The sequence below is a fragment of the Hyla sarda genome, chromosome 10 (assembly GCF_029499605.1).
Source record: "Hyla sarda isolate aHylSar1 chromosome 10, aHylSar1.hap1, whole genome shotgun sequence".
Classification (NCBI taxonomy): Eukaryota; Metazoa; Chordata; class Amphibia; order Anura; family Hylidae; genus Hyla; species Hyla sarda.
In genome coordinates this window covers 60,627,444-60,648,821 of record NC_079198.1, presented here as the reverse complement: position 1 = coordinate 60,648,821, position 21,378 = coordinate 60,627,444, and the positions used below count along the sequence as shown (strand labels likewise).

The 21,378-nt window shown below is 40.8% G+C and overlaps 1 protein-coding gene across 1 annotated transcript in view; it reads left to right on the top strand.

Moving 5' to 3' along the window:
• Positions 1-21,378, top strand: part of PRKCG (protein kinase C gamma) — a 716,084-nt gene that overhangs the window by 484,862 nt on the left and 209,844 nt on the right. Inside the window, exons 6-8 of the mRNA XM_056544377.1 lie at positions 9,302-9,458; positions 13,712-13,846; positions 14,382-14,472. Coding sequence (XP_056400352.1) covers positions 9,302-9,458; positions 13,712-13,846; positions 14,382-14,472 — 383 coding nt within the window. The remainder of the gene's footprint in view (positions 1-9,301; positions 9,459-13,711; positions 13,847-14,381; positions 14,473-21,378) is intronic.

Below are 21,378 nucleotides of genomic sequence, written 5' to 3'. Positions count from 1 at the left end.
ACAACAAAAGTTGATGGTGGAGCTTACCTGAAAACTGATATTTGGGTGTCATGGGTACAGTACTCATGTCCACAATTACCTCCTACCACTATTGTGCAGGACAGAGTTGGCCTGTTTTGCCCTTCCTCTCTTTTTCATCAATCTGAGAGCCGGCCACTTGGTGGGTACAGGTAGTGTTTGTCTGAAGGCAAGGGCCCAAACAGTAGACCATGCTCCATGGGATTCAGCCCTATTGGAATGTCCACAACATCCTCCATCTCCTTATCCCAACAATCTGGATTCTTGGACTGGAAGGCGTCAGCTGATATCAAGGGAGGCTGTTTGTAAGTTGCCACATATAAACCTTGTGACCTAAATATGGTGGGGAACTCCACTCTGTCTAAATGGTGTGTCAGCAATTCACCAGGCAATCCTGTTTTACTGCTTGCCTATTCACTAACAGCTCATTCCTAGAGACATTGGGGGGCAGTTATCGTTGGTTTTACCCTGGTTTTGTGGGGTAAATTTGTAGCACGGTTTGTCTTAGATGCTGTTTAGAGACTTTTTATTGCCACTTTTGCTTTAGAAGACTGGTATTCAGTCAAGAGGGGAGGGAACAAGGTGGCTGTAAAACCTAAAAAGGTTTTCTTTTAGACGGTTTAAATTATCCTCCCCCACACCACCCAAATTTAAAGTGTCATCTAAATATATTCTAAAATTTATCAATTTAGAATGTTAGCTATAAAAATAATACTGTGTAAAAGGTAACAACCGCTTTAGGAGCCTGTGTGACTATCCATAAAAAAATTGAAAAGTTAGTTTCTCTTTAAATCTTTTTCTTCCCTAAATCTACTGGCAACTACATACATAAAGACATGGGTTTATCCACTATCATATTAATGCAAACACTTTTAAATTTTAAGCATTTATTATGTGCTTGATGCTCTACATAACGGCACTTCGTTACATACATTCAGATTGCCTTAGTCGTGTGTTTGTGGTCTCCATGGTTTCAGCTCTACCACAAGAATCATATTGTCATGTTACTGCAGTCTGTTCCTCACTCTGGCATCAAACTTTTACTGACATCTCTTCCTTCAGGGCATCTGCTGTAAATTGCTTAAAACAGTTCTTCACACATGTACTTAACTGAGTAATGTCAAGGACAGATTGGTTTCCGTCCACTGTGGATGTCCATGTGAGGATGAACAATGGGGTCAGAGGAGGACTTACCTTGCACTTAATTCATAAAACTATTGCACTTTAGGATTTTGATCATAGTTTTCAATGTTCTACACAATCATTTAGAGCTGCCTCCGCATTATACAAGAGGATCGCAAGGGACCCCGGTGATCTGTCAATTAGTACAGGTAACTACTACTCCCGGAAGAGTGTGTTCCATGCTGGGAGTAGAAGTACTACCTAAAAAATGTAAAAAAAAAAGGGAAAAACACGCACACAATACATTTTTATTATTGTCGGCTACATTTTCAGTGCTTTACCCGCTCACATAAATTGATCCCTGTTTAAAAATTAATAAACATTTCATAATAAAAAAGATACATTTCGTTAGATACAATTTTTTCCATCACTACTGTATCTTTTTTATTATTATTTTTTTATGGTACCCTACGAAATTTTTATAAAAAAGGTATCACCATAATTTTTTAGGATCAATAAAGTCCAAAAAAGAATAAAAAGATTTACCGAATGTACCCGAATACCGAATGTATCCGAAAAAAATCAAGCAGAACACCCGAATACCAAATGTATCCGAAAAATCTAAACCGAAAATATTCCAAACCGAAAAATTTTTCAAAAATGAAAAAACTAAACGAAAATTTTTCTAGTGCACAAGTCTACTAGGCTCTATCAATGGATCACAGAGTTTAATTAAACTCTATTGATCTGTATGAGGAATCTTATGATTCCTCCTAAAAGTCTAATAAAGTGTAACATATATTTTTATATATATATATATATATATATATATATATATAGATATATATATATATACATATATATATATATATATATATATATATATATATATATATATATATATATTAGTTAGGAGTAGCCGTATTAGTCCAGTGATGCAAAAAGCAAAATCATCGGTAGTTGCAGTATCTTGTAATACCTTTTTTATTGGACTAACAAGATTTTGTAGAGACAAGCTTTCGGGATTCCTCCCTTTATCAAGTCATAAGCATTTCTGAGCTCACAAGGAGAAAACACAGGTTCTATCTCACAAAATATGCAGGGGTTAAAACAACATTAGTGGAGAATGGACATTAAGTTGGGCCATAAATTGTATAGCAATAGGATGATAGATACAGATAAGGATGAGGAGGGGGGGGGGGGCTGGAGAGCAGAGGTGAGAATAGTGGTTACACTGGACAGACAATTTTACTATAGAGCCATAGACTGAAGATAAGACTAGACAGGGGAGGGGGAGCAGGGGTGTGATGGTGTTAGAGCAGGGAGAGGGTAGAGAGTTTAGCAAAGGTTATAGGAAATTTTGATAATGGGATAAGAAGCTTAAATCCACATTAAGTCCTCTGTTCTTGGAGTCATAAAGAACTATCATTTTGGCTTCAAATGTCTTTCTTTCCTGGGTGTTCTTGAAGTTTCCTTTCAGGATCTTGATTTTGAGGTCCTGCAGGGAGTGACCTGTTTGAGTGAAGTGGTGTCCAACTGGGGTGCAATAGTCCTTTTCTCTATGGTTGTTGATGGCCGATCTGTGGAGGTTCATCCTTTTATTGAGTGGCTGACTGGTCTCACCAATGTAACATCCCAGGTCACACTTGGTGCATTGTATCATGTAGACCACATTCTCTGTGGTGCAGGAGTATTGTCCCTTGATGTTGTATGTCTTGTTGTTGTGGGAGGCCTCAGAATTTGTGCAGATGTGTTGACAGAGTTTACAGCGCGGTTTGGCGCAGGGTTTGGTCCCATTGTCTGTATCTGATGTGTCTGTGGGTAGTTTCCTATTGACCAGCTTTTGTTTTAAGTTGGGTGGTTGTCTGAAGGCCAAGATGGGTGGTTCAGGAAAGATTTGCTTTAACACCTCATCTTCTGCTAGTATTGGCTGCAGGTCCTTGATGATTTTGCGTATTTCCTCAATACGGCCATCTTGGCCTTCAGACAACCACCCAACTTAAAACAAAAGCTGGTCAATAGGAAACTACCCACAGACACATCAGATACAGACAATGGGACCAAACCCTGCGCCAAACCGCGCTGTAAACTCTGTCAACACATCTGCACAAATTCTGAGGCCTCCCACAACAACAAGACATACAACATCAAGGGACAATACTCCTGCACCACAGAGAATGTGGTCTACATGATACAATGCACCAAGTGTGACCTGGGATGTTACATTGGTGAGACCAGTCAGCCACTCAATAAAAGGATGAACCTCCACAGATCGGCCATCAACAACCATAGAGAAAAGGACTATTGCACCCCAGTTGGACACCACTTCACTCAAACAGGTCACTCCCTACAGGACCTCAAAATCAAGATCCTGAAAGGAAACTTCAAGAACACCCAGGAAAGAAAGACATTTGAAGCCAAAATGATAGTTCTTTATGACTCCAAGAACAGAGGACTTAATGTGGATTTAAGCTTCTTATCCCATTATCAAAATTTCCTATAACCTTTGCTAAACTCTCTACCCTCTCCCTGCTCTAACACCATCACACCCCTGCTCCCCCTCCCCTGTCTAGTCTTATCTTCAGTCTATGGCTCTATAGTAAAATTGTCTGTCCAGCGTAACCACTATTCTCACCTCTGCTCTCCAGCCCCCCCCCCCCCTCCTCATCCTTATCTGTATCTATCGTCCTATTGCTATACAATTTATGGCCCAACTTAATGTCCATTCTCCAGTAATGTTGTTTTAACCCCTGCATATTTTGTGAGATAGAACCTGTGTTTTCTCCTTGTGAGCTCAGAAATGCTTATGACTTGATAAAGGGAGGAATCCCGAAAGCTTGTCTCTACAAAATCTTGTTAGTCCAATAAAAAAGGTATTACAAGATACTGCAACTACCGATGATTTTGCTTTTTATATATATATATATATATATATATATATATATATATATATATATATATAACCCCTTAAGGACTGAGCCCTTTCACCTTAAGGACTGAGCCCTTTTTTTTTATTACTCTGGGATACTTTTACTGGTTGTTTTTATTCCAAGATTGTTTTTCGTGACATATTCTACTTTAACACAGTGTTAAATTTTCATTGTTACTTTCCTGGTGAAAAATCCCCAAATTTCCAGAAAATTTTGAAAATGTTGCATTTTTCTAAGTTTGAAACTCTCTGCTTGTAAAGAAAATGAATATTCCAAATAAATTATTATATTGATTCACAAATACAATATGTCTACTTTATGTTGGCATCAGAATGTTGACATGTTTTTACTTTTGGAAGACATCAGAAGACTTCAAAGTTCAGCAGCAATTTTCCAATTTTTCACAAAATGTTCAAAATCGGAATTTTTCAGGGACCAGTTCAGATTCAAAGTGGATTTGAGGGGTCTTCATATTAGAAATACCCCACAAATGACCCCATTATAAAAACTACACCCCTCCAAGTATTCAAAATGACATTCAAAAAGTATGTTAACCCTTTAGGTGTTTCACAGGAATAGCAGCAAGGTAAAGGCGAAAAATCTAAATCTTCATTTTTTACACTCGCATGTTCTTGTAGACCCAGTTTTCCAAATTTTACAAGGGGTAAAAGGTGAAAAAGCACCCCAAAATTTGTAACCCAATTTCTCTCGAGATAATATGTGTATGTCAAGTGTTCGGTGGGCGCAGTAGAGGGCTCAGAAGGGAAGGAGCAACAATGGGATTTTGGAGAGTGAATTTTGCTGAAATGGTTTTTGGGGGGCATGTCACATATAGGAAGCCCCTATGGTGCCAGAATAGCAGAAACCCCACATGGCATACCATTTTGGAAACTACACCCCTCAAGGCACGTAACAAGGGGTCCAGTGAGACTTAACACCCCACAGGTGTTTGACGACTTTTCGTTAAAGTTGGATGTGTAAATGAATTTTTTCTATTCACTAAAATGCTAGTTTTCCCCCAACTTTTACATTTTTACAAGGGGTTATAGGACAAAATGCCCCCCAAAATTTGTAACCCCATTTCTTATGTGTATGGAAATACCCCATACATGGATGTAAAGTGTTCTGCGGGCGAACTACAATGCTCACAAAAGAAGGAGTGCCATTGATCTTATGGCGAGAGAATTTGTTTGGAATGGAAGTCAGGGGCCATGTGCGTTTACAAAGCCCCCCGTGGTGTCAGAACAGTGGACATGTGACCCTATTTTGGAAACTACACCCCTCACAGAATTTAATAATGGGTGCAGTGAACATTTACACCCCAATGGCGTTTGACAGATCTTTGGAACAGTGGACTGAGCAAATGAAAAATTTTATTTTTCATTTTCACGGACCACTGTTCCAAAAATCTGTGGTGTAAATGTTCACTGCATCCCTTATTACAATACGTGAGGGGTGTAGTTTCCAAAATGGGGTAACATGTGCGGGGGTCCACTGTTCTGGCACTATGGGGGCTTTGTAAACACACGTGGCCTTCAATTCTGGACACATTCTCTCTCCAGAAGCCCAATGGCGCTCCTTCTCTTCTGAGCATTGTAGTTTGCCTGCAGAGCACTTTACATCCAAATATGGGGTATGTTCTAACTCAGAAGAAATGGGGCTACACATTTTGGGGGGCTTTTTTCCTATTCTCCCTTGTGAAAATGAAAAATGTAGGGTAACACCATCATTTTAGTGAATTTTTTTTTTTCCCATTTTCACATCTAACTTTAACGGAAATTTGTCAAACACCTGCGGGGTGTTAGGGCTCACTATACCCCTTGTTACATTCTGTGAGGGGTGTAGTTTCCAAAATGGGTTCACATCTGGTATTTATTGTTTTGTGTTTATGTCAGAACTACTGTAAAATCACCCACCCCTGTGCAAATCACCAATTTACATTTCAAATGTACATAGCATGCTCTGACTTCTGAGCAATATTGTGCGCTCGCAGAGCACTTAACGCCCACATATGGGGTAGTTCTGTGCTCAGGAGAAAATTGTGTTACAAATTTTGGGGGTCTTTTTTTCTTTTTACCGCTTGTGAAAATTAAAAGTATGGGGCAACAGCAGCGTGTTAGTGAAAAAAAAAATGTTTTACACTAACATGCTGGTGTAGACCCCAACTTTTCCTTTTCATAAGGGGTAAAAGGAGAAAAAGCCCCCCAAAATTTGTAACGCAATTTCTCCCGAGTACGGAGATACCCCATATGTGGCCCTAAACTCTTTCCTTGAAATACGACAGGGCTCCGAAGTGAGAGAGCGCCATGCGCATTTGAGGACTAAATAGGGTATTTGAATCCGCCACAAAAGTACCCTATGGCAGTGCTTTCCAAACAGGGTTTCTCCAGCTGTTGCAAAACTCCCAGCATGCCTTGACAGTCAGTGGCTGTCGGCAATACTATGAGTTGTTGTTTTTCAACAGCTTGAGGCTCCATTTTGGAAACACTGCCGTACAATACGTTTTTTTTTTTATTGGAGTGGGGAAGGGGGGGACTAGGGGTATGTGTATATGTAGTGTTTTACCCTTTATTATGTGTTTGTGTAGTGTTTTTAGGATACATTCACACGGGCGCAGGTTTACAATGAGTTTCTCGCTGGGAGTTTGAGCTGCGGCGGAAAATTTGCCGCATCTCAAACTTGCAGCAGAACTCGCTGTAAACCCGCTCGTGTGAATGCAAACCTCCAGCTGTTGCAAAACTACAACTCCCAGCATGCACTGACAGACCATACATGCTGGGAGTTGTAGTTATGCAACAGATGGAGGCACATTGGTTGCAAAACACAGAGTTTGTTACTTAACTCAGTGTTTCGCAACCAGTGTGCCTCCAGCTGTTGCAAAACTGGAACTCCCAGCATGTACAGTCTTCAATGCATGCTTGGAGTTATATTTTTGCAACATCTGGGGGCACACTGGTGACAAAACACTGAGTTAGCTAACAAACTCAGTTTCACAACCAATGTGTGTCCAGCTGTTGCAAAACTGCAACAATCAGCATGCATTGACAGCCGAAGGGCATGCTGGGAGTTGTAGTTTTGCAATAGCTGGAGGAACACTGCTACAACTCCCAGCATGCCCTTTGGTAGTCTCTGCATGCTGGGAGTTGTAGCAGTGTGCCTCTAGCACACTGAAGAAAAAAGTGCCTCCAGCTGTTGCGAAACTACAACCCCCAGCATGCACAGACTACCAAAGGGAATGCTGGGAGTTGTATTTGGAACTCCAGCTGTTGCAAAACTACAACTCCCAGCATGCCCTTTGCCTGTGCATGCTGCGATTTGTTGCTAAGCAACAGCAGGAAGTGATCAGGCCTCACCTCCTGCTGGATCCTTCCGCTGGTACCACCACCGTTGCTGCCACCGATCCTGCTGCTCCTGTCACCACCACCGATCCTGAGGGGACCCCGCCGGACCAGGGCAAGGTAGGAGACCCCCGCCGACGCCAATCTCCGCCATCTTCGCTGTCCCGATCGCCTCCCAGCAGGGTCGTGATTGACCGGTCGTTCCGACCGATCAATCACGTGATCGTGAGGCGACACCTGTGCCACCTCACTCCTGTTGGGTAAGGGTGAATGGGGCTGTCTTGGATAGCCCCATTCACCCTTTTTTTTCGGGTCACCAGAGACCCGATTGACCCGGAAAAGCCACAAATCATTGGTCTGCAGGGGTTTGCACGGGGTGCCTGCTGATAGATATCAGCAGTCACCCCGGTCCGGTCCCCGCCCGGCGAGCGGCGGGGACCGGAATTCCCACGGGCTTATCCATATGCCCTCAGTCCTTAAGGACTTTAAAACGGGGGCGTATGGATACGCCCGGCGTCCTTAAGGGGTTAAAGGGGTACTCCGGCATTTAAACATCTTATCCCCTATACAAAGGACAGGGGATAAGATGCCTGATCGCGGGTGTCCCGCCGCAGGGGACCCCCGTGATCTTGCACGCCGCACCCCGTTAAAATCAGACGTCTGATTACTGACGATCACGGGGCCGGAGAATTGTGACGTCACGCTCCACCCCTCAATGCAAGCCTATAGGAGGGGAGTGGTATATTTAGGAACTGTCCAGAGTAGGAAAAAATCCCCATAGCAAACTTTTCCTGCTCCGGACAGTTCCTAAAATGGACAGAGGTGTCAGCATAGAGCACTGTGGTCAGACAGAAAGGAAATTCAAAAAGAAAAGAGCTTCCTGTGGAGCACATAGAAGCTGATCGATAATGGAAGGATTAAGATTTTTTAATAGAAGTAATTTACAAATCTGTTTAACTTTCTGTCACCAGTTGATTTAAAAAATGTTTTCCAGGGGAGTACCCCTTTAAAGAACTCTGTAGGTACTAGGTGGCTCTATAATGTTAGTAGGAGGGAATTTGTAGAAAGCATATAATTTTTGCTCACTAAGTCTATTTCCAGCTCTTTTACCGCCATGAAAACAATCATTTTAAGACAAGAGGTAAACTTGTGTGCATTTGAAGGCATGTATCCGTTATAAAATGCATTGTTAACATCTTTAACTATTTTCAAATACCTCTAATCCTCTAATGTGTATAAACTAGACTTGACCGATATCTAAAGTGAAGGACAAAAAAAAGCCTAAAAAAGTTGCACACTATTTTATTTGTATTCCTTTCAATAGAATTGTAAAATAGTTAATCACACAGTCCACATAAAAGATATAGTGTGTACGGCACTGCCGCATACCTTTTCTGTAGCGGGAAGGAGTAGTGTGAATCAGGTCAACATCTGGACACTAATAGCTGAAATCAGTGTCCGTGCTCTATTCTCCCGAAACCAAGAAAAGCAATCCAAAATTGGAAGAAAACTTGAGGAGGCACTGGAAATGCAGTTTCACAAAGTTTATTCTTTCAGGTCATCAATACAAGGCCTCAGTTGTATCGATGACCTGAAAGATAAGCTTTGTGAAACTGCATTTCCAGTGCCTACTCAAGTTTTTTTTCCAATTCTGTAAAATAGTTAAAGACATTGGTGTTAGTTTTCTGTTCTTTCAAATACGGTATTTTCTATAGCTCTGATCACAGGAAACACCTTTGACGTGGCAGAGGTCATCTGAAGGGACAACTAATGCTGCATTATGCATCTGCCTATTTGTATAGCTATTAATACTATAATAATAATAATTATTATTATTATATAGCTATCATTGTTGTGATGAGTTACATATTTTACCTTTTTATTTCTTTTTAGTTGGAGAGGCTCGAAATCTTATCCCCATGGATCCTAATGGTTTGTCAGATCCTTACGTGAAGCTGAAGCTTATACCTGATCCAAAGAACTTGACCAAACAGAAAACCAGGACTGTCAAATCAACACTTAACCCAATATGGAATGAGGCCTTTATTTTGTACGTAAATACATTTGTAAATATTATTTTTGTGTACTGAGCTTTTATTTTGTAGTTCACACTACAGTTATATCAAATATCATTAGCATTTCAAATAAATTCCCATTTACAACCAGTCTGTTTGGACAGACACAAGAGACAATTTTTCTAGTGATACTGGGAGAGTAGAAATCATAGTAAAGTAAAACGTAACCTTTATTATTAATTGTATAAAAATCAGTTCTGTAGAGTCCCTATGACCATTTTACAATTCTCATGCTCTATAGCTCATCTGTCAAGCACCTTACTCTCTTTCTAAATCCTGATTGTCACACCACAATCCACCACTACTACCCCAGACTATGGTGTAAAAGTCTTGGAAGTATGGGCTCACTGCAATACACATATTTGTCCACAGACTAACAGACCTTCTCTGGGAGAGTGGCCTTATTTGTAGCAATCAGCTCAGACAGACAATTGTGCATTCACAGTTTGCCAGCTGACGTAACTGCATGCATGTACACTGATGGCTTAAAGGAAATCTGTCACCGGTGTCACCTGCACTAACCTGTCAGTACCAACAGGTAGTGCAGGTGAAACTGATGACAACGGTACTTACCTTGTCCCGTTCCATGCAGGGGATCTCCTGTAATCTCCTCCGTTAGCTTCAGCTCCAACCTGGCTTGTGGCATGGGTGGGGCTTAGTGATATCACCTCTGCTTTTCTCTATCAGCGGGACCTAGCAGAGGTGACGTCACTAAGCCCCGCCCATGCCCCAATCCGCTACTGGGTCTCGCTGCTTGAGAACAGCAGTGGTGACATCACTAAGCTTCGCCCATGCCCCAAACCGGGCCAGAGCTGAAGCTAACGGAGGAAATCACCGGAGATCCCCTGTACAAAACGGGACAAGGTAAGTACCGTTATCATCAGTGTCACCTGCACTATCTGTCGGTACCGACAGGTTAGTGTAGGTGACACTGGTGACAGATTTCCTTTAAAACTTCATCTAGCGGTCCAGCTGAGTGTTGTCTGTGAACATTATAGCTGACCTTAGAGAGACAAAGTGTTTAGCCGTCAGTGTACGTACATATAGTAATTTCAGCTGGCGAACTGTATATGCACAACAGTCCGTCTGAGCTGAATATTTGGTCACTATCCCAGAGGAGGTCTGTTAGTCTGTGGAAAAATATGTGTATTTATATAGTCCTCATTTAGGGCATTGATATCTGAGAATTGCAACAGTGAGCCCATACATCCAAGATGTTTACACCATAGTCTGGGACCCCTTATAATCATCAACCACGATAGGGGTAGTAGTCGTAAATTTGGGCCTCAGCCCTGGGGTGTGACAATCAGGAATTAGACAGAGTGAGGTGCTTAACAATAAATAGGGTGAAATCACACATTTTTTTTCATTAATTAATTATTTATTTATGCAAAATAACGTGTGTGGGTTCCCCATATTTTCATTCTCAGCCAGATACCAACCAAGCAGCCTGCCATTACCGGGGTGGGCAAGGACCATTGTTACTGGCCCTCCCCAGCCTAAGGAATGCCAGCCTGTTACCACCTAGGCCCAGGAGCCCAATTTTTGACACTCTGGGCCTGTTGGCTTTCGGTACTGGGGTAATTAATGGGGGTTAGGTCTAGCTGTTTTCAAGGCCAACGCTAAGCCCGGCTTAGTAATGGACTCTTTTTAACATAGTAACATAGTTCATAAGGTTGAAAAAAGACCAGAGTCCACCGAGTTCAACCTAAATCCCCAATTAAGCCCTACTGAGTTGATTCAAAGGAAGGCAAAAAACCCTCATACTAGAGGTAAAAATTCCTTCCCGACTCCAAATATGACAGAATAAATCTCTGGATCAACGTTCTGTCCCTATAAATCTAGTATACATAACCAGCAATGTTATGACTCTCCAAAAATGCATCCAGACCCCTTTTGATCTCTTTTAGAGAGTTCACCATGACCACCTCCTCAGGCTGAGAATTCCACAGTCTCACTGCTCTTACAGTAAAGAAACCCCGTCTGTGCTGGTGTAGAAACCTTCTTTCCTCAAGACGTAGAGGATGCCCTCTTGTTATGAATAAAGTCTTGAGTATAAATAGATCATGGGAGAGATCTCTGTATGGTCCCTGATATATTTATACATAGTTATTAGTTCACCCCTAAGTCTTTTTTTTTTCTAAACTAAATAACTCCAATTCTGATAATCTTCCTGTTCCGGGTACTGTTGTCCTCCCATTCCCCGTATTACTCTGGTTGCCCATCTTTGAACCCTCTCGAGCTCCACTATATCTTTCTTGTACACTGGTCCCCAGTACTGTACACAGTATTCCTTGTGTAGTCTGACTGGTGATTTGTACAGTGTTAGAATTATTTCCTTGTCGTGGTCATCTATGCCCCTATTGATGCACCCCATGATTTTATTTGCCTTGGTAGCAACTGCCCGACATTGGTCACTACAGCTTAATTTACTGTTAACTAAGACTCCTAATTGCTTTTCCATGTCAGTCATCCTAAGTTTTCTCCCATTTAATACATAATCCCAGCCCGGATTTTTCCTCCCCATGTGCATTACCTTACATTTTTCAGTGTTGAACCTCATCTGCCACTCCTCAGCCCAAATCTCCAACCTATCCAGATCCATTTGTAACAGTGCACGGTCCTCTATTGTGTTGACCACATTACAGAGTTTAGTATCATCTACAAAGATTGCTACTTTACTATTGAACCCCTCTACAAGGTCATTAATGAATATATTAAATAGAATAGGACCCAAGACTGACCCATATTGTACCCCACTAGTAACAGTCACCCAATCAGAATAAGTACCATTAATAACCACCCTCTGCTTCCTATCACTGAGCCAGTTACTTACCCACTTGTACACATTCTCCCCCTGCACCATCCTTCTCATTTTATGCACTAATTTTTTATGTGGCACCGTATCAAATGCTTTGGAAAAATCTAGATATGCGACATCCAGCGATTGCCCCTGGTCCAGTCTGGAGCTCACCTCCTCATAAAAGCTGATCAGGTTAGTTTGACAGGAAGCTGTTCTATTAGACAGCTTCCATTACTAAGCCTGTAAAGTAAGTAAAAAAAAAAAAAAACACAACACATTTAAAAAACTTTTGTAAAAAAAAAAAACACTCTCCCACAAGCCCTCATTAACCATTTTACTAAAATTAACAAAAAAAGGGGGTAATCTCAGTAGTCCTCTAATCGGAAGTAGTCCTCTGCATACATGGATCTAAAAGGGGAAGTAGAAAAAACTCACAAAAACACATAAACACATTTTTTTCACAGCTGCGGTAGTGATGTTACAAAGTGGTGTTTTGAAGTCATTGGGGTTTATTTACTAACGTGATCCCGACTCTTTTTTCTCGGGTTTTGCACCCAAATTGTGTCGCACGTTCAATGCAACACAATTTGCGACAAAAAAAAACCCAAAACCCCCATTTTTCAAGAAAACCCAAAAAGGGGGCGTGATCACAGGAGAAAGTGGGCGTATTCCCAACAAAAGGGGCGTGTCCCCAACAGTTTTTAAAAATCTCAACATATTTACTAAGGTTTCCACAGAAAATGTGGTGGATTTGAGCTGGGAAAAACCCGACAGATCAAAACAGTTGTAAAAAAAAAATTCCTTGGGAAAATACCTGTCAGAAATCAAAACCCACAAAGAAAACTAAACTCCCCAAATTTTTTTTATTCTAAAGTGGTTTATTGATTTTTGCTCATGTGAGCCAAATTTATCAACCCCCTGTGATGATATAATAAATATGTCACACATAAGCAAAAATAAAGCAAAAAAAATGCTTCAGAACTCACTTAACAAAGCAACAATGATAAATGTCCCCCTGTCTGTTTACTTTAATAGTTAAATTTATTAACAACATGACACTCACCAACAGAGAAAAAGTCTAGACAAAAAGCCTTGTTATACATCACCTAGAGGCAGAAATCAATATTATACATGTAAAAACATACACAGTAAACTGCACTGGTAAAAGAAAGGGTTTGTAAGCGCTTCAATAAAAAAAAAAAAAAAAAAAAAACACTGTATCTATAAGGAAAAAAATACCTATTTAACAGATCTTTGGCCAATAGACAGTCTGTCCCTATGGACAATCAAGTAGGAGAACATGTAATACAAAGAGGGCCCGAGTACATTGCTATCTACTTACAGTAAGCATAACTTTGCTTTTTATGATTTTTTTTTACTATTATGGTTTACACCATTCATTTTATTTTTCATTTGATTTCTAAGCATCTTAAAGCCAGGGGATGAAGACAGACGCCTTTCTGTAGAAGTCTGGGACTGGGATCGCACATCACGCAATGACTTCATGGGCTCCATGTCATTTGGTGTCTCAGAAATCATGAAGAACACAGTGGATGGCTGGTAATTTTTTTACATCTACTGCATAGTAATGTATATGTATATTGTGCGACAGATGATGTGCTTACTAACAATTAGGGCATAGTTAATGTGAAGAATGAATGAGATATCTGTGAACCTTGTCTTGTTGTAATATAGATTCAAAACTAAAGATATATATGGAATATCAGACACCAATAAACTTTCTTGGAAATGCCTACCTTACTTTCTTTTTTTTTTTTCTTATCCTTCTTTCTCTTTTTTTTATATTTGTTCTCTTGTTGTTGCTATTCCCCCTCTCCCAATTATGTTTTTACATCACGTACTGCTCTGATTTCATTTGGGATTTATAAATTGGTTAATTCTTTTCATATACCTTCATGCTACCATGCAATGCTTTTTATTGTGGTCTCACATGTTTGATCGTTTTTACTTGTTGGTTTCTGGCTCTTTCAATCACTCTACCATTTCTTTCTGTCATTGCTGTCAATGCTGTCATTTTTACCTGTGTCCCTTCTTCTCTGGTCCTGGTTGTTTGTCTGCCCTGTGTCTCTCTCAGGTACAAGCTATTGAATCAAGAAGAAGGCGAGTATTACAATGTGCCTGTATCTGATGACGCAGATGACTTTGGACTTCGACAAAAGTTCGAGGTACAGGCTTTGCCCGTACACACATTAGGGTTATACTGTAGGTGCTAGTGCCTGAATTTATTTCTTTTCATGGCTCATATAATATTACATTATTTTTAATTTATACAGAAGTCACCTGGCACAGCTTAACACTTGGCACAGCTTAAGAAATTGTACTGGATCAGGAGTCGTACATAGCATGTTTGTATATGTATGACCATAGGTGTAATGCAAAAATAAGAGTGTAGCAAACATCAATTCTGAAACAGAAAAACGTGGCACTCGCCAATCTATTGATCATTCTATAATTTAATCTCATAGAGTAAGTGAGACAGATGCAAGGGAGAATGTGACAGAGCAAGAATGTTCTGAGACAATGTCCATTTCTAACTACACAGCACTTCTTCCAGCCTCCAGAAGAAGTTCTTTGTAGTGCAAAACATCCCTGGTGCGTGCCATGTTTTTCTGTTCATCGTGAATAACATTATTTCTGCATGACTTATGGATTTACATAGAGGAGTAGGAGTCCTTTCATATTACTATCCTATTTAGAAGATTACAGCATGGATCTCGAGAAAGTTTTTCCCAACATTGTTTGCTAAGCTTGCCCTAGTTTTGGAGATATGGAGCTTTGGATGCATTTCAACTACAGGAAATGAAGATACATGTACAGCCAACCTAAAATCTGGCCTTTTTCCTGGGGTCCAACAACACTGGAAAATTTACTATTATACAAATTACTCAAAAAGGCCTATGAATAGCTCACATTTTAACAGCACTAGAGACAAATACAACATCCACTCAAAATGCTTAAATAAGAGTAAAGAGGGTAAAGCATGATATACTGTAGAGGGATATAAAGCTTTGTCCACATTACTATTTGATGCCTCCCCTGGTAGTTCTTTTAGATTTTATGGGAAGAAAAAAGATAACATGTTGTGCTAGCTCAACATAATGGACACCACACTATAAGTCAATGGGGTCCAGCAGTTGTTGTTCAAAGTTCAGTGGATCTGGCAGTGCTTGACTAGGGGATAGTCTAGTAGCTATGTGTCTCTTTAAACACCCACCCCTCTTACCTTTTTCTTTATTCCCAAATAACACAAAGAGACCTGTTGGTGTTACAAAGGCCACAACAGCCACATTTTATTAACAACTTCACCAAACAATAATAATAAACAACCAAAATTTATGAACATCATACAATATAAAAACATATCCATATATTATAACATTACCAATATTATGTAAACATTCCCTGAGTCTAACCCCCTCCGGAGAAGGCCCTGGGGGCACCTCGCTCTCTTCCTATCATCAATTAACCCACTCTGGGCCTCCTACTGTACACCTGGCCGTAAGGCACGAGACCAAGGGGCACCATTTTCAGAGATGTGAAAAAGCAAAAAAATCCAGCTTCTAGAAAAAATTGAAAACATAAAACTTAATGTTTAGTGCATATTAAAATGGAAATTCCGATAAAAACAGAGGGTGACATGTCACTCAATAAAAGAGCTTAGGCTCGAAAGAGATCACTCCTGCCTTTTATTGAGTGACATGTCTCCCTCCATTTTTATTTTAACTACCATTTTAATATGCACTAATTACGGTAAACGTTAAGTTTTATCTATTCCATTTTTTCTGGGAGCTGGATTTTTTTGCTTTTTCACATGTTTGGATGGCCCGGGGAATAGCAGTTCCCTGCAACCGTGCTTCAGGATCAGATGTCAAGTGCCTGCTGCTATAGAAAGAAACAGTGAGCTGGTCTATGATTTTTCTCACTGCTTTTCCATTTTCAGAGGCCCCCACTCCTCCCTTGGGGCCCATGCTCACAAGGAAACCATCATCAGGATGGGTACCGCCCCAGCCCACTTTTTCACCATCCTCGAAACCACTTTACATGATTTTAGTGTGCTTCCAAAACCCTCCCCTGCAACTTCTGCTATGACAATCAGAACAATCATAAACAAGGGCGGGAACTTCTTCTCACAGCACTGAGGTACCGGCTGACCCCTCCCCTTAACTTCGCCCCCTTTTAACCACTCCTAGCCCCTCCCCCCTTTAATGGCTTCCGTTGTAAGATGAGCCATGAAGATAGTGTGAACAGAGCCTAAGGCTGTGCAGTTGGCTGCCCGTATTTACAAAGATTTGGGCTTGATATGATTGAACATTCTGATATTTAATTGATTAATCATTGATGACAAGCCCTGTCTATATGCCCAATTAAGACAGATGGACATCTAGATACCTTCTTGGGTAAGGCATGAGTTTGTTAGTTTTCCCCTCTAAGTGCCAGAATAGGGAGCAACACTTTAAGGCTATGTTAACACGTAGTATTTTAGTCAGTATTTTAGCTAAAAACAGAGGGGGGAAAGGCAGAAAAAAGGGAAAATGCATAATGGAAACATTTATACGACCACGTTTTTGCCTGCGGTCGGGAAACCGCATACGGCCGAAAAAGCAGCCGACCAGAGCCTGCGGTTCACTCCGGTCGGCTCATAGACATACATTAACTACGGTTCCTGAATACGGCTGAGTGGGGGCGCCGCAATTAAGCCCCGCACACCCCTCCTCCCAGCCGTATACGGGAACCGTAGTTCAAATCGTAGTGTGAACCCAGCCTAACACAGATTTTAAGACACTCAAGACATCCATGTGTTTAGTTAGCCATTCATTTAAGTGGCCATCACAGAATACAAAATGTTGCTTCGACAAGAAAAATGCCTGCTAGGCTATAGTTGTAGAATTTGACCATAATTATCTAAATTACATCCACCCAGACTAATATCAGTTTCGTAGTCTGTACAAGGCCTACTGATGAGATTACATTTTGTCTAGTAATCAAGAACACTAATCTCGCATATTCAAAAGAGTGACCAGTTTAGTAAACTCATTTGCACTGTGTAATACCTTATTTTTCCTGCCATGGTGCTCCCCTCTATCTTACATTTGATCATTGAGGGGGTCTAAACAGTGGGATACTTTATGATTAACTCAATGATGGGCAGACATTCTTACAAAAAGGAGTTTTAAGTAATAGAAATGGACTCCATTGTTCATTTATCACAATATAAAACAAAACAAAAAGCAAACAAAAAAAAATCTGTGCCAGATGACTGGTGACTACAGCTGCCACGCCCCCTCCATTCATGTCTATGGGAGGAGGCGTGATGCTACGTACTAGCTATCACGCACCCTCCCACAGACATGAATGGAGGGGGTGTGGTGTGACATCACGAACACGGAAGCTTCAAGCTTCTGTGTTCCAAACGCTGCCGCTGTCGGCCTGGAGATCGCAGGGGTCCCCTGTGGCAGGCCACCCTTGATCAGACATCTTCCCTTATTCTTTGGATAGGGGATAAGATGTTTTCCTAGGGAGTACCCCTTTATAGATAAGATATTAGATCGCGGGGGTTCCACCCTGTGAACTCCGCTCCGTGCCAGATGACTGGCAATGCGGGCCGCCACGCCCCCTCCATTCACGTCTATGGGAGGAGGCGTGACGGCTATGTACCAGCTGTCACGCCCCCTCTCATAGACAGAAATGGAGGGGGCATGGCGTGACACCACAAATGTAGAAGCTGCAAGCTTCCGAGTTCCGGATGCCATCGCTGCTGTCCCAGAGATCACCGATAGGTAGTACCCCTTTAACCCCTTAATGACGCAGGGTATTTTCCGTTTTTGCATTTTCATTTTTTCCTCATCACCTTCTAAAAATCATAACGCTTTAAATTTTGCACAGAAAAATCCATATTATAGCTTATTTTTTGCGCCACCAATTCTATTTTGCAGTGACATTATTCATTTTATGCAAAAATCCACTGCGAAACAGGAAAAAAATCATTGTGCGACAAAATTTAAGAAAAAAATGCCATTTTGTAACTTTCGGGTGCTTTCGTTTCTACGCAGTGCATTTTTCGGTTAAAATGACACCTTCTCTTTATTCTGTAGGTCGATACGGTTAAAATGATACCCTACATATATAGGTTTGATTTTGTCGTACTTCTGGAAAAAATCGTAACTACATGGAGATAAATGTATACGTTTAAAAATTTCCTCTTCTGACCTCTATAACTTTTTTATTTTTCTGCATATGGTTATGTATGAGGGCTCATTTTTTGTTCCGTGATCTGACGTTTTTATTGGTATGATTTTGGTTTTGATTGGACTTTTTGATCACTTTTTATAAACTTTTTTATAGTATTAAAAGTGACCAAAAATACGCTATTTTGGCCTTTGGATTTTTTTTTATGTGTAAGCCATAGACCTTGCGGTTTCATTAACGATAAATATTTTTACAGTTCGGACATGTACACACGTGGTGATACCACATATGTTTATGTTTATTTTTATTTACACAATTTTAGAGGATGCTAACTTGGCGGCGACAAAACTTTACAAAGTAAGTGAACCCTTTTGAGACTCCTGCTCACCCACACTATAAACAAGTGTATTGGGTTTAGTGTGGATGAACTGGCTGACAGTTTTCCTTTAACCCATCAATATTAATGGAAGGGCAAAAAGATGTGATAGAGACTAGAGTCCCCTTATGGAACCACCTATACCTTGCAAAGGGTTGTATATATTATACAGCACCATTAACAAAAAATCTTTATAATTCCTCGTACAGTAGTTAGCAACACTGGTAAAATGCGATCATGAGCGAACTTTTGAAAAATTTGATTCAGCCGATTCACCTAATTTTTCCGAAAATGTTTTATATCCTGATTTATTTGTGACGCATCCATATTAAACATGGCTATTTCTGGACTACAGAGAGCCTCAATAGGTGTGTAGAACACTTTGCTTTGTTCTAACATGCATGGGGTGTGCTGGGGTATTGAAATAACACTGTTATTTAGAATGACATGCAGATTACAGGCATCTCTTTTAGAATCACTGCTGCAGAGCGGCACAATGACAGAGCCTGGAGGTGGCATCAGTATGAGGAAACCATATAGTGGCTGAATGACACAGCATGGAGGTGTTGGCAGCATGAAAAGACCATACAGTGGCTGAATGATAGTGCTGAGCGGCATAGGCCATATAAAAATTCGCGATATTTTGCGAATATATGGACGAATATTCGTTATATATTCGCTAAATTCGCATATTCGTAATATTTGCGTTTTTTCGCATATGCGTAAATTCGTATATGAGAAAATTTGCATATGTGAAAATTTATGAACTTTATAGCAAGTATATACTAGTGTTAGTTGATAGAAGCAGCAGAAGGGAAGGATCAATATTCGCGAATATTCGCATATGCGAATATTTGCCCGGCGGTCTCACACAGTAGTATTAGAGCCTTCTTTAGACCACACAAACGGGAAGCAGAGAGGGATGATCACTGTGATGTGTACTGTGAAAAAAAAACGAATATTCGTAATTTAGAATTTATAGTTCTATTTTCGTGAATATGTGATATTCGCAAATAAAATTCGAATTGCGAATATTCGCGAGCAACACTACTGAATGACACAGCGTGGAGGTGTTGGCAGCATGAGGAGACCATATATAGTGGCTGAATGACACAGCCTGGAGTTGGCTGAAGCCTGAGGAGACCATATAGTGTCTGAATGGCAGAGCCTGGAGTTGGCCACAGCATGAGTAAACACTATGGCTTCACAATCCCTAAGATTAAAAAATGTATTTGGAAATTTAAATTCAAGATTTAGGGTAGCTAGTGCTACCATAACAATTTATTTTTTAGGGCCAGACCCAGGCCCAGCAGCAGCAGCAAACGATATATTGGCTGGATGGCACAGCCTGGAGTTGGCTGAAGCATGAGGAGACCACATAGTGTCTGAATGGCATAGCCTGGAGTTGGCAGCAGCATGAGTAGACACTAGGGCTTCAAAATCCCTAAGCTTAAAAGATGAATTCAGAAATTTAAACTGAAGATTTTGGGTAGCTAGTGCTACCATAACAACATTTATAGTCCCAGACCCTTGTACAGCAGGATCAGTAAACCATATATTGCCTGAATGACACAGCCTGGAGTTGGTTGAAGCATGAGGAGTGTCTGAATGGAGCAACCTGGAGTTGGCAGCAGCATGAGAAGACACTAGGGCTTCACAATCCTTAAGATTAAAAGACAAATTCTGAAATTTAAATGGAAGATTTTGGGTAGCTAGTGCTACCATAACCAAATTTGTAGGTCCAGACCCAGGTCCAACTGCATCAGTAAACCTGAAAGAAACAGCCTGGAGTTGGCTGAAGCTTGAGGAGACCATACAGTGTCTGAATGGCACAGCCTGGAGTTGGCAGCAGTATGAGCAGACACTATGGCTTCACAATCCCTAAGATTAAAAGATGAATTCAGAAATTTAAATTGAAGATTTTGGGTAGCTAGTGCTACCATAGCAAAATGTTTTGGCCCAGGCCAAGGCCCAGCAGCATCAGTAAACCATATGTTGCCTGAGTGACACAGCCTGGAGTTGGCTGAAGCATGAGTAGACCATATAGTGTCTGAATGGCACAGCCTGGAGTTGGAAGCAGCATGAGTAGACACTAGGGCTTCACAATCCCTAAGATTAAAAGATGAATTAGGAAATTTTTACTGAAGATTTTGGGTAGCTAGTGCCACCAAAACAAAAATGTTATTCCCAGACCCACGCCCAGCAGCATCAGTAAACCATATATTGCCTGAATGATACATCCTGGAGTTGGCGGAAGCAAGAGTAGACCATATAGTGTCTGAATGGCACAGCCTGGAGTAGACAGCAGCATGACTAGACACTAGGGCTTCACCATCTCTAATATTAAAAGGTGAATTCTGAAATTTAAACTGAAGATTTTGGGTAGCTAGTGCTACCATAACAACATTTATAGTCCCAGACCCTTGTACAGCAGCATCAGTAAACCATATATTGCCTGAATGACACAGCCTGGAGTTGGTTGAAGCATGAGGAGTAGCTAGTACTACCA